General features: G+C 33.1%; 1 protein-coding gene across 7 annotated transcripts in view; it reads left to right on the plus strand.

Annotated features, from left to right (window-relative positions):
- Positions 1-14,467, plus strand: part of DOCK7 (dedicator of cytokinesis 7) — a 325,545-nt gene that overhangs the window by 213,577 nt on the left and 97,501 nt on the right. For 5 of the 7 annotated variants that reach the window (XR_005215342.1, XR_005215344.1, XR_005215343.1 and 2 more), the window contains 7 exons: positions 702-871; positions 8,226-8,318; positions 9,519-9,608; positions 10,568-10,663; positions 12,287-12,427; positions 12,520-12,633; positions 14,146-14,316. Coding sequence is in view for 1 of the 7 variants with exons in the window: in XM_037827046.1 (XP_037682974.1) it covers positions 702-871; positions 8,226-8,318; positions 9,519-9,608; positions 10,568-10,663; positions 12,287-12,427; positions 12,520-12,633; positions 14,146-14,316 (875 nt within the window). In the remaining 6 variants the exon portion in view is untranslated. The remainder of the gene's footprint in view (positions 1-701; positions 872-8,225; positions 8,319-9,518; positions 9,609-10,567; positions 10,664-12,286; positions 12,428-12,519; positions 12,634-14,145; positions 14,317-14,467) is intronic. The other 2 variants (XR_005215345.1, XR_005215346.1) reach the window with 1 other exon arrangement.

Here is a 14,467-nt window from a genome sequence, read left to right on the forward strand (position 1 = left end):
AAAAGAAGTTCCCTAGAGGTGCCTGTTGGACATAATTATAGGAAGTCTCAGCCTCCCATTTACAGTGCTGGGCATTTTTATGTTTTAAAGATGCTGTCATGCTTGATTTTAATCAGGCAAAAAGATTTGTTGATTTTGATATAACCTGGCTCTTAGAATTATCTTGAGCTTTTTGTATGTTTATCATGAAGATGCCATTTTGTTAACATGATTAAGATAGAGAAATAAAGCATAGTCTCATTTCAGAGATGTAGACAGTAAATTGGCTGATGTAGACAGTAAACTGGCTTGCCCTCTAGTGACTGAGTATTAAGGGGCAGAGCAGGAGGGGTGTGGGAAAAAGGGAAAAGCTGGCGCATTTTGGTTCCCAGATACACCTATATCTACATGAAAGTGGTGTGTGTGTGTGTGTTTCCTATTTACTTTGTTTTATATTGTACATGTAATATATAATCCAGAAAAATTGAAGAGATAATAATTTATTTATAATTCATATGGGTTTATCAGCTGCTGTAAAATAGAGTATCTTTGCATTGCTATCATTAGGTCTTAAATGTTTTTTTTTTTTTACTTCTTAACATTTTTCATTTAGAAACATTGGCAATTCATGATCTTTGTGGAATTTTGTAAAGTGGCAGAGATTTTTTTTCGGGCCTTTACTGAATAATTTTAATTGTGTGTTATTTTATATGCAACTCTAGGTCCTGGGGGTTTGGGAGGATCAGTGCATTATGCCACAATGGCTAGATCTGCTGTGAGACCTGCAAGCCTTAATTTAAATCGCTCCCGGAGCCTTAGTAATAGTAATCCAGATATATCTGGGACTCCCACATCACCAGATGATGAAGTACGATCAATCATCGGCAGTAAGGTAAACTGAAATATGTGTCTATAAATTTGGTTTTCAGTTTATGAGCATAAGAAAAATGTACAATGTTCTAATTGATTCTTTATTTTGAAATGTATTTGAGTTAGGAATAAGCAATAAATTATACATCCGTATTCTGTTAGTAAATACTAAGTATTTTGAATTTCTGTTAAATGTACTTGCTATTACAAACTGGTTTGCATTCTGTTAAAAACTGCCTGCCAAATTTTAAAGTTTGTTCAGAATCACTTTTGATCCTTACTTACTTACTTTTGTTTACCTGATACTCTATCATTGAAAAATGGCTAGATGAATTTTCTATAGAATTAAAAAAAGAAACATATATGACTGCTGTGTAGAAGCAAAATGTCATCATTAATTTAAAATATGAATCCCTGTTTCTCCAAAAGTATCAAAAACAATTATTAGCCTTGATTAGTAGTGGAACCACATTTCACCTGGAAAATTCTGTACAAGGATGGAAAAGTATGGTTTATTTAATGATGGTAAATGATAATCCCAAACAACAGGGAAAGGCCAGCTAGTATAAGGTTCAGCTATGTTTTATTTGAAGCATCCATCTCTGTTACCTGTTATTAGGGATTTACATGTTCTTAAATATATATAGATATAAATATGTATTTATATGTATTACCATTCTATATATGAAGTATAAAAATGACTCAAAGTTTAAGCAAGTGTTTAAGCACAGTAAAAACTGAGGCCAAGAAATCAGGTCACATTTGTGTTTTGGCCAAATCATTTCATACTTATTTTTGCTGTTTGAAAGAAGGTAGATATTGTTAAAGAATTACAGCCAATTTTTCTTTGACATTTTAGACTGCTAATTAGGATATGAAGAAGAATTAATGAATATTTCAGGGTCTGTGTTTAACCATTAGCCTGAACTGTAATCAAACTTTTAAAGATCTGAGTTTTTGTTTGTTACATGAAATACTTGAACATTGATCAAAAACATCAGAACTACACATATCTGTTCGTATAGTTATAGAAGTTCTACATTTAGAAGCTTCTGATGAATTTAAGTGTTGCTGATTTTTTAGTAATTTGTAATTCCTCACAGATCAAAAATATTTTTTTGTAGCCTAGTAATTTAAATAACATATGGGTGTTTCTCTGAACAATTTTTACATTTTGTGAACTCCCTGAAAGAATGTGGTACAGATGAATTATACTGCAAAGTAACCGGAGTAATATGGCAATTACAAAAGAGAAGGCATTTTTTTGAACATATATTTCCATGTGTGTCAGCTGGCTAGGATGGGTTTATTCTTGTTTTCATTCTCAATCATCTCTCATTATAATGGAGAACTCAGCATTACTTATATACTGTAAAACATAGCTCTTCAATAGAATAAATCTGATTTGTGAGTTAGAATTTTCCCATCAAGAGCTTTAGATAGCATTTTCTTCAATGTTCTACTTTTAAAATATCTGTTAATTTCTATAAGATTTACATTATGCCCATTTACTGTGATTCCAGAATTGTCCTTTATACGAGGTGTTTGATAAATTATAACATCAAGTTTTAGAAAAAGGATGTCTACATATGTTAGAATGATTTTTTCCTTTTTTCAAGTAGTTCTCAAAATGGGACATTATGATTGATATATATATCTCCATATACTTACTTGTGAGAAACTTGTCACAAGATCAGAATAGCCTTGTCCAACATCAAGTTTTATTTAAATGGTTTTTATATTTTCTCTTTTTTGTTGTAGAAGTTTTGATACCTAACTTCCTTTTTCTACTGTCATTTAGTCGTAATCCTTAATAATAATGGTATATTAGTCAGTGTTCTCCAGGGAAACAACCAAGCTTTGAATTCCAAAAATGGTTTTGTTGAGTTTCCCAGGAGAAGCTGATAGGATGAAATAAGATAGAAATTCTTCTGACTGATGAAATCATCAGTTCTTTTAAGGCCTTCACCTGATTGGATGAGACTTCTCTCATTGCTGAAGGCAATGCCATTTGTTGATTGTAGATGTATTCAGCTGTAGATGCATTTCACTGACTGATGATTTAAATCCATGAAATATCCTCACAAAACAATCAGGCCAGTCATGGCTTGACCAAACAAATGGACACCATAACCTAGCCAAGTTGACACATACGATTAATCACAGATGGCGTAGAATTTTATTTCATTGTACATGTGGAAGGGATCTGAAGTTTATTTATATCTATTCTTTATTCATTCTACATTTATTGGCCTGGTGACTCAAGACACTCTTCCCTTCTAATGATCATGTCGTCCATTCTGCCTGAATTCCATAGTCATTGTTCTAGTTTGCTAATGCTGCTGGAATGCAAAACACCAGAAATGGATTGGCTTTCATAAAAGGGGGTTTATTTGGTTACACAGTTACAGTCTTCAGGCCATAAAGTGTCCAAGGTAACACATAAACAATTGGGTACCTTCACTGGAGGATGGCCAGTGGCATCTGGAAAACCTCTGTTAGCTGGGAAGGCACATGGCCTGTGTCTGTTCCAGAGTTCTGCTTGCAAAATGGCTTTCTCCCAGGACGTTCCTCTCTAGGTTTCAGCTCCTCAAAGATGTCACTCTTAGTTGCTTTTGGGTGTTTGTCCTCTCTTAGCTTCTCTGGATCAAAAGTCTGCTTTCAAAGGCCATCTCCAAATGTCTTTGTAAGCTGAAGCTCCTCTCTCAGTTCCAGTGTGTTCTTCAAAGTGTCCCTCTTGACTGTAGCAAGCCCGCTCCTTCTGTCTGAGCCTAATGAAGTAAACTAAGTAAACTAACGAAGGCCCACACTGAATGGGCGGGACCACACCTCCATGGAAATTATCCAGTCAGAGGCATCACCCACAGTTGGGTGGGTCGCATCTCCATGGTAACACTCACAGAATTACAATCTAATTAACACTGATACATCCGCCCACACAAGATTACATCAAAGATAATGGCGTTTTGGGGGACATAATACATTCAAACTGGCACAGTTATACCCTAGATCTTGTCGTTACCAATAACTTTAACCCTCATAATCTCAAATTCACTCATCTTGTTCTCTGACCATTATCTCCTATTTTCCCTTCTAGTGCCCCAACTCTGACAATTCCTTTACTCCCCTACAACCTCCAATCTCTTGATCCTACTACCTTTTTGTTATTCCTCACCCCCGTAATGTTGTCTGTTGCTCCTTAAGTAGCTTAAGGGGGATCAGTCATTATAATTTCTCATTATAACCAAACCTCAGTCCTTTTATCCTTCTCTTACTTCAGTTTACTTGCTTAGCTAAACCTCAAACCATAGTTAAACTGAATTGATTGTACCGTGTCGGCACCTGCACAGTTGAACATGGCTTAGGAAAAACCATGATAACTGGTCTCATTTGAAATTCAAGACAATGAACTTCAAGAGATCCCTTAATGCTGTCATACAGTAATACTGTATTTCCGTATTCTGTTTACTTTCCCACTCTCATACATAACTATTCCATGCCTTCTGTTCTTACCTCAAACCTCCCAACTCTTCCTTGTCACATTATCTCCAACTTCATTGAGAAAATCAAAGCCATCAGAATAAACTTTCACAGACTTTTACCACCATATCTACTTACCTACTTCCATCTATTATCTACCACTTAATACTGCGCCTTTCTGCCTGTTGCTATAGATAATTCATTCTTTTAATCCATTCCTACTACCTGTACCCAGGCTCTCCCTCCCTTGCATCTACTTAAGATCCTCACTCCAGCAGTTGTTCTGTTTCTCCCTATTTACAGGGTCATTCCTATCTACATACAGATATGCTATTATTTCTTCCGTTTGAAAAAATCCTCTCCAGTATTTCTGCTGCTAGTTTCTTCACTATTTCTCTGGTATGTTTCGTGGTAGAATTCTGTAAAAGAGGTCTCTGTACTTGATATCACAAATTCTTTTACTCCAATTCTTTTAACCCAACTTAAATCAGATATTCCTCCCACCTCCCACTAAAACTGCCCTTGTTAATGTCCCTAGTTCTTTCCATGTTGCTAAGTCCGCTGGCTAATTCTCAGAATTCAGCTTATTTTACCTAGTAGTGGCTTTTGACAGATTTAAATTCTTTCTCCTTGGCCTATCCTTTTTACTTGGCTTCTGGGCCACTACACTTTTTGGTTTTCCTTTTTCTTCACTAGATCTTTTTTCAGTCTCCTTAGTAGATGCTTCCTTTCAGAAAAGATCTTTTAATCTGGAAGTACCCCAGATCTCTGTCTTATTTCTCTTTCTTCCCTCACTTATCTTCACTGTTCTTTTTATCACTCACTCATGTAGTGATCTTATCAAGTCCCCTGGCTTTAAATACCATTATATGCTGATGATTCACAAAATTGTATTTCCAGTATAAATCTCTCTATTCTAAACTCAGTTTCTTTTCTAAATTATTTTGTACAGATTTGGATATATTTTAAAGGAAGAGCCTCTCCTACCACTGTCTTGGTCTGAGCTACCATCTTCTCTTCTGAATGATTGTGATAGCCTTTCAGATAGTCTCCCTGCTTCTACCTCTACCCTCCTGCAGGCTATTCACAACATACCAACCAGAATATTGCTTTAAAAACTTAAGTCAGATTATATCATTCCTCTAAGCGAAATCCTCCTATGACTAACTCCCTTACCTACTTTAAATCTTTTCTCAGAGGGTCATCTTCCCAATGAGGTCTACTCTGAATACCTTATTTAAATGTATAACCAGTGCCTCCTTTTCCCCAGTCTTGACTCTGGGACTTGGAATCCCCTTATTCTGTTTTTTCTCCTCATAGCACTATCTTTTAATATAGCATATGAATTATTCATTATGTTTTGTTTTTTTTTTTAGTATTTGTTTCCCTTTATTAGACTGTAGAAACTCCATGAAGGCAAAGATATTTGTTCACTGTTATAAACAAAGCACCTACAATAATGCCAAACATATTAAGGTGCTCAATAAATATTTGTCCCAATGAATGAATATTAGTAAGCATTGAGTATCCATAGCGAGGATAAACCACTTCTTTAATAAATTGTATTATGTTTTTGTTTGCCCTTCTACTATATCAGGATATATTTTATGTTTTTATTTGTTTATCTAAAATTACAAATTAAAAAAAATATTAGAGAAGTGGTGGGTTTACAGAACAATCATGCATAAAATACAGGATTCCCATATATCACTCTATTGTTGACACCTGCATTAGTGTGATACATTTGTTTCAACTGATGAAAGCACATTTTTATAATTGTAATATTAACTATATTCCATGGTTTGACTTAGGGTTCATTGTGTTGTGCTGTTCCAGGGATTTTTTTTTTTTTTTATTTTTTATTCTAGTACCTTTTTTTTTTTTTTTTAATTGGACAAGTTGTGAGTTTACAAAATAATCATGCATAAAATACAGGGTTCCCATAAACCACCCCACCACTAACACCTTGCGCTGGTGTGGAACATTTGTTACTATTGATAATAGCACTTGTTTTTAAATTGTACTTGTTTTTTTTAAATGGTAGTTATACCTTTGTTACAGTTGATGAAAGATTATTAAAATAGTTCTGTCTGTCATCCATTATTTATATTAGGAATATTTTTCCCAAATGTCACTGTATTATTACTACCTTGTATTAGTGTCATATATTTGTTATAACTGATGAAATAACATTCTTATACTTGTACTATTAAGTGTAGTTCATCATCTGCAATAGTATTCACTGTGCTGTACATCCTGTTTTATCTTTTAATTTTTATTCTAATAATATATATATATTCTGAAGTTTCCTCTTTTAAACACATTCAGCTATACAGTTCAGTGCTGTTGATTACACTCACAGTAATATGCTACCATCACCACCATCCATTTCCAAACCTTTACCATCAGCCTAAAGAGAAATTCTGTACAAGTTCAGCATCAGCTCCCCATTCTCTAACCCCAGGCTATCTTCTGGTAACTTATATTCTAGATTTGAACTTTATGAGCTTGCTTATTATAATTAGTTCATAACAGTGAGATTGTACAATATTTCTCCTTTTCTATGTAGCTTATTTCACTCAACATAATGTCCCCAAGGTTCATCTGTGTTGTTGAATGCATCAGAACTTCATTCCTTCTTATAGCTGAATACCATTCCATCATATGTATATACCACATTTTGTTTATCCGTTCATCTGTTGATGGACACTTGGGTTACTCCATCTTTTGGCAACAGTAAATAATACTGCTATGAACATGGGTGTGAAAATAATCTATTAGAGTCCCTGCTTTAAATTCTTTGAGGTATATACCTAGCAGTGGGATTGCCAAGTCATGGTAATTCTATACTTTACTTCTGAGAAACCATCAAACTGTCTTCCACAGTGACTGCACCATTTTACATTCCCACCAGTAATGAATGAGTGTTCCTGTTTCACCACACCTTCTCCAACATTTGTATTTTTGTTTTTTTAAATAGTAGCCATTCTAGTGGGTATGAAATGGTATATGGTGGTTTTCATTTGCATTTCCCTAATGGCTAATGATATTGAGCATCTTTTCCTGTGCTTTTTGGCCATTTGAAGATCTTTGGAGAGATATCTATCTATTCAAGTTTTTTGCCTTTTTAACATTGAATGTCTTTTTGTTGTTAAATTGAAGGATTTCTTTATATATTCTGGATATTAAGCCCTTATCAGATATGTGGTTTGCAAATATTTTCTCCCATTGCATAGGTTGTCATTTTTCTTTCATGATAAAGTCCTTTGAGGCACAAACGTTTGTAGTTTTGATGAGGTCCCATTTATCTGTTTTTTTGTTTTGTTTTGTTTTGTTTTGTTTTATTTTGTAACTTGTGATTTGGTTGCAAAGTCTAAGAAACCATTGCCTAATACAGTGTCCTGAAGATGCTGCCCTAAGTTTACTTCTAGAAGTTTGATTGTTCTGGCTCTCATACTTAGGACTTTGATCTATTTTGGGTTGATTCTTCTAGAAAAGAATGGGAATGTTTTTCTTCTTCCATTTTCTCCTTTAAAACCTGGTTAGATTCAGAGAAAATTATCTGTTACCTACCTTATACCATCTTTAAAGGCTGTGGTATAGCACTGCAGAAAGTTTAGTCATTGGTACTTTATGGTGATGCCTTTATATAAAGAGGAATTACCTTTAAATGTTATCCTTGATGCTCTTGGTGATTTTTCTAAAAAAATGTGCTATGTAATAAGATAATTTGTGTGAACTAATACTGTATAGTTGCCTACAGATTTTGATTGCTTTAACAGTACTAATGAAAAACATGTTTGCAATGGAAAATCTGGATTTCTTTAAGAATTAATTTATGGCATGCAACATGTAATATTTCTTTCCTTTCCAACTGCTTTCTATTATATGCTTAGGGTTTAGATCGCTCCAATTCCTGGGTTAACACTGGTGGTCCAAAAGCTGCCCCATGGGGATCCAACCCCAGTCCAAGTACAGAATCAACACAGGTGGCGTTTACATTAGAGGTTTCTTTATTGGCTGCTGATATTTCCCTTTAGAACATTACTTTTTAGTATAAACTATGATTTCAGTGGCTTGCTTTTTTAATCATTAAAAAGTCTGTATTTTTGTTTACTTAGCACATAACTACTATGCATGAATACCACCAGTTACACCAGTAATGCTTTCTCTTCCTATTTCCTATCTCCTCTTTCTTTTCTCCTTATATCCCCTGTCATTATTTAAGTGCCTGCTGCTTATTCAATTGATGGCTTTTATAGCAGTTTCTACTTTAGGGATAGCACATATTTAGTAGGAATTTTAAAAATTTTCATATGGCAAAAAACACTCACAGTTTTCTATTTGCTTTTGGTTTAAAGTGTAGCTATTGTATCATTTACATTTAGCATTTAGTATTTACTATCATGTCATTTTTTTCCATAATCATGGGACAGAAAGACTTATAATTTGTCGAAATTAAATGTGAATCATTTTTGAAAATTAATCCCCATGCTTTAAGATTAAATGTCAGAAGCAAAAAACCATTTTAATTTTTACTGTGTTGCAAAGTATGAAATTTGTTATAACTTAGTTGATTAGGTTTTTCTTAGTTAAGTCTAGTTGCTTGATAATACTGCATGATGCCTCAAAATATGCTTCTCATCTGTGCATTGACTTTGAAGGAAAATTCCCTTGTTCTTGAAAAAAAATTGACTGCATATTTAATATTATAAATGATTTATGTTAATGGCAAACCTGAGCAGTAGTTTTTGATAATAGTGAAAAATTGAAAGAAATCATTCTGAACTTTTTACTTTTTTATCAAATATAAAACTTGCGATTTCATTTTTGGTCTGAGGCAATTTGAGAAGTGTGTTTTTACTTTTTGTATTTTCTTACTAGATATGTGCATGTTTTCTTACAGATCACTCAGATAAAAGTTTCATTCTTTGCAACACTCTGAATATTATATAGTCATTAAAATACTCATCTTTTTAAAAACTAAAAATATATAGAAGCCATTTTGATACTTCTAATTTGTCATTAAAGCAGCTTTAAATGGTAAAAATGAGATGAGCAATAAAATAGATTGGTGTTGAAACCACAGTAAAACTCTGTTTTTAAAATTGTACATAATCCTTGAATTGCATAATCATCCACAGCAAACTTTAATGTTATCTCATCATTCACTCATCTTCATTCCATAGGCTATGGATCGAAGTTGTAATCGTATGTCTTCGCACACAGAGACGTCAAGTTTCTTACAAACATTAACGGGACGCTTACCAACTAAAAAGGTAGATTCAAATGAAGACAATTCATATAGGGGGAAAATGATTCCAGCATTTAAATAGATGTAAGATTTCATTACATAAGAAATCATCTTTACAGCATGTTATACAATAATTGCTTTGTGTCTAAAAATGTATCTGAGCAAACACTGCTTACATGATGCTTTTTGGGGTATGCCTCTCTGGTGTAGGTTCTTTTATATTATAATATTTATATCTTTTGGAATTGACTATTTTCACAGTTTAGTGAATTCAAATTTGATCATTAGATTTTAGTACCAAAATGTATCAACTCTTAATTCTGTTTCTGTAACTGCTTCTGTTTTGTGTTTTAAATCTCCAGGGAAAGGAAGATGAGTTAGAAAAATTATCACTCTTAGTAAGATATGTTGATTTGCTTCCCTTCTGCACAGTTTTGTTAGTCCTTTCTCGTATTAATATACACTGATTTGCAAATGCTTTGTATGCATATCCATTATAATGCAGGAGATTTCTTCTTTTTTGAAAAAAAAACTTTAAGTACCTGAAAACTTGAAAATTAATGGCTTATATCAAAGTTCAAATTTTTAAAGTTATTTCCTAAATTGTACCAGCAAATTTCATGAATGTATTTGTATATGTTAATATATGTATTTAAGGCGCAAGCAAGATCTTATTTGTAACTGTGAGTTTTCTGTTCAATTTCTGTTTGCAAGTACAATTTAGGATCATATTTCCCACCTGTCCTTTTAAAATTATATTTTACTCCAAGGTAATATGTAATTTTTTTCAGCTGTTAAATATGCCTATGTCTTATATGTACAAATGGTCGTTTCGTTAATGGGTGTCTTTACCGCATCATTGAATGGTTCATATGCCTTATTTTGCTTATTCTCATTATATCTTCATTTTTATTTGCATTGCAATTTAGTTTATAGTACCAGCAGATTTGACCTAATAATAACTTTGGATTTATTTCTGGATAGCTTTTTCACGAGGAACTGGCTTTGCAATGGGTTGTTTGCAGTGGCAGCGTTCGGGAGGCAGCTTTGCAACAAGCCTGGTTCTTTTTTGAGTTAATGGTGAGCAAACAAAACACATTCTTTTTTTTTTTTTTTCCTAAGTGAACAATTTTATGGTAGCTCATTTTTTTTTATCCTAGGAATCCTTTTCTATTGCCAGCATGTTGGCTTTACCATGTGCTTCCAAGACAAAATTACATGAGCTGCATCTCTTAAAAAACACTTCAGACACCCAGCACAGTTTAGGTCGAATTATTAAGTTCGAGGCTCATTTTAGGTCCAAATTTTCAGAGATGGTTTCAGAAGCTAGCTATTATTTTAAGGAAACTTGTGACGCCTTATTTCCTAGCCTGAACATGCAAGTTTTTTAATGGCAATACTGTAGATTTTAAACCAGACCCACCAGTATTTCTATGGTTAGATATGCCAGTTACTGCCCAAAAAGGACAAAACAAGAAACACTTTTTGCATAATTCAATAGATAATATTAAAAATGAATGAACAGATTAATATTACAATATGTACATATATGTATATATAAATATACAAAAGCACCAGACTTTTTAAAGTACTCACAATATGCTAGCACTGCCCTTTGGGCTAGGTATCACTGAAGTACAGAGAGGTTAAGTAATTTGTGACATATATATAGCTTGCACAGCTAGGATTCAGACCCAGGCATTCTTACTCTTTGGATTTTCCTCTTAACCATACAGTCTCTAGGAAGTTGAAATCATTGGAACGTTTTCTTCCAAAAAGAAGTATGTAAAGCATAAATAAGAAACAAAGGGGAAAAAAAACAACCAAAAAAGAAAAGAAACAAAGGGAGCTTCCAGATTATGTTACAGAGTTATTCTCAGCATTGAATTTATCTATACTGGGAGTAACAAGACATCTTTCTCTAGAGATGTACTAATCTACAGAAAAAATAAATTGGGGGCCACAAAAAAGGGAGAGGCAACTCAGTTTTTTCTCTAAAGAATAAACATCAAATTTTCAATATATGTTCTTTTAATATAAGATCAAAATGGTAATTTTGACTTATTTTTTTATAGTCTTACATGTATGTTCAGATATCTTAATTATAAAATAGTCAAAAGACTTGGTTTAAGACTTGACTCTGCTGTTTAATAACTATAGAACCTTACTTTCAATTTCCCTGAATTTCAAATTCTTTATTACTGTTACACAGTTTTGTGATAGCAATCTGTATGTAAAAGCATTTTGTAAACTTAAATTGCTCTAGTTTTTTAACTAGTATTTTATTATCAATACTTATTCATCAAATATTTATTGAACTATATGCCATGATCTGCTGGATGATGAAGATACTGCCGTGAAGGTAAGGTTTCTAACCTCACAAGTCTTATATTTGGGTGTTTTGGAATGGCAAAATTACGAGTCTTGGAAAATTTTCATTAAAATTTTTCATACACACAACTTTGTTCCTATTGATATGATGATTTTATGAATGTAATGCAGTGGTTAAGTTGTATTGTGTTTGATATTTCTTAGGGGCATGCAAAATAATGGATTTTTTCAAATATTTGAGGAGCTAAATGTATTTCAGCTGTCTTTTAAATCACATGATATAGGAAAAAAATAGGCCTAATGTTTAGAGTTGTTGTAACTGTTAATTAAATCTGTAAGTAATTAAAACTAATACCATTTATCTTTTTTCAGGTAAAGAGCATGGTACACCATTTATACTTTAATGATAAACTTGATGCTCCAAGAAAAAATCGTTTTCCAGAACGTTTCATGGATGACATTGCTGCTCTTGTCAGCACAATTGCTAATGATATAGTGTCACGATTTCAGAAAGTAACAATAATTTATTTTTTATTAAATTTCTCTTTCAAGCTAAGATTTAACTGTCATACTTTAATTTTTTTTCTTTTTATTCTGTTTCTGAGGACACAGAAATGGTTGAGAGACTCAACACAAGCCTTGCATTCTTTCTCAATGATCTGTTGTCTGTTATGGACAGAGGATTTGTCTTTATCCTTATAAAATCCTGCTATAAACAGGTATTTATAAAATCCTGCTATAAACAGGTATTTGACAGCGCTCAAATAATTTAAATTCTGTATTCACCCTTTTAGGGTTCCAGCTAAGAGATCTTCAGTTGTATATCCATATACTGATATTAAAAAAATGTAGAATGTTTCAATTATTAAGTAAAAAATAAATTATATTTGTTTTATCAGTACACAAAGACTGTGGCAAGGTGATATCAGTACAGCTGGCTTTTCCTTGAGCTGTATTGGTCCACTCATGACCACTTTTTAATTCCCATTATGGATAGACCATCAAGTCAGCAGTCTAAATGTAAAGCAGCCCCAAAATGCCATGCGAGAAGAACATTTATCCTGAATGAAAAGCTAATAAACTTTTTGTATTTTAAGTGATTTTTAAAGCAGCTGCATTTTGCCATGTATTACTCCCAATGCAACCCTGAAATTTGTGGAGTTTGGAATCATGGAAAGATATAGACCCGAGTCCCAAATGTCATTTAGTATCTTGCTTTTACTAAACTAAGATCATCTTGGAACTTTTCCACAAACAGCTGATTTTGTTTTAAAATTTTTATCAACTGATCATTGAAATTTGCCTTTTAGAAAACATTGGTTATTGGTCCTGATGGGCAGCTTGAGTAGTGAGCTGTATAATCATCACAGAATTACCTTGGGAACTTTAAAAAAAATACAGATCTCTGGGTTCCATTCCACAATTACTGAGAAGTTTGAAACCTGGAGGAGTGGAGTGTAGAACACAGTGTTTGTGAGGCACTTCCTAGCTGGTCACATATTGATTTTGGGGAACTACTGATCAAGAAAGCTCTTTGGCAGTCTAATATTTAGAATTTTGAAGATCTGTTCTATAGGATGCCTTTAATGTTTGTTTCTTCTTATGGTCAGAGAAGTTAAAATCAATGCTAGGGCACTGACCCACTCTCAAATATTTATAATATATATTAATTTTACTTTCCTCCAAATTCATGTAGTATCGCTAACAAAACTTGTCTTGTCTTTATTCTTCAAACATTGAACTATTACATTTGCCAAACACTGGGCTAGACCATAGGGATACGATAGCTATTAAGTCAGTTTATAGTATGTTTTCTCTAGTAGCTTATGGTATAGTTGGGAAAATAGACAAATAAACAGACAACTAAAAATAAAGGTAAATACATAGTTCTATGAAAAGAATGGTTAATTTCTTTTGAGTGACATGTAGTTATTTTGTTGGTATATGCAGTCGCTTATAAAGTGCATCTTTGAGAAATAGAAGTTTTAATGCTATGTTGGGAATATAAGAATATGACTTTTAGGTTAGTAAAATGGATTTATAGTGTAAGTCTTGTAGTTCTGAATTTCATAATTTTAGCAACTCTGGAGAAAGCTGATGTGGTTCTTTATACCCAAAACTGCCTTCCCTCTGAGTACTGTTATTTAATTCTTTATTCCCTCATTCTGATCTGAATGTTGGAGAAATGATATATTTATTTGGTATTCTCTTTTTTATGCAATGCTTACAAGGTATCGGCAAAGCTTTATTCATTAACAAACCCAAGTGTCCTGGTGTCTTTGAGGTTGGATTTTCTGAGAATCATCTGCAGTCATGAGCACTATGTTACTTTAAACTTACCCTGCAGTTTACTTACTCCACCTGCATCTCCATCACCTTCAGTTTCTTCTGCAACATCTCAGGTATGCAAAATTTATGATTATATGTGTGTGTACGCATGTGTATATATATATACACGCGTACACACACACACATATATAGTTATATAGTTATATATATATAGTTTATATATATATACATATACATATACATACACATATACATATATATAGT

Source organism: Choloepus didactylus, chromosome 2 (assembly GCF_015220235.1).
Source record: "Choloepus didactylus isolate mChoDid1 chromosome 2, mChoDid1.pri, whole genome shotgun sequence".
In the NCBI taxonomy this organism is placed as follows: domain Eukaryota; kingdom Metazoa; phylum Chordata; class Mammalia; order Pilosa; family Megalonychidae; genus Choloepus; species Choloepus didactylus.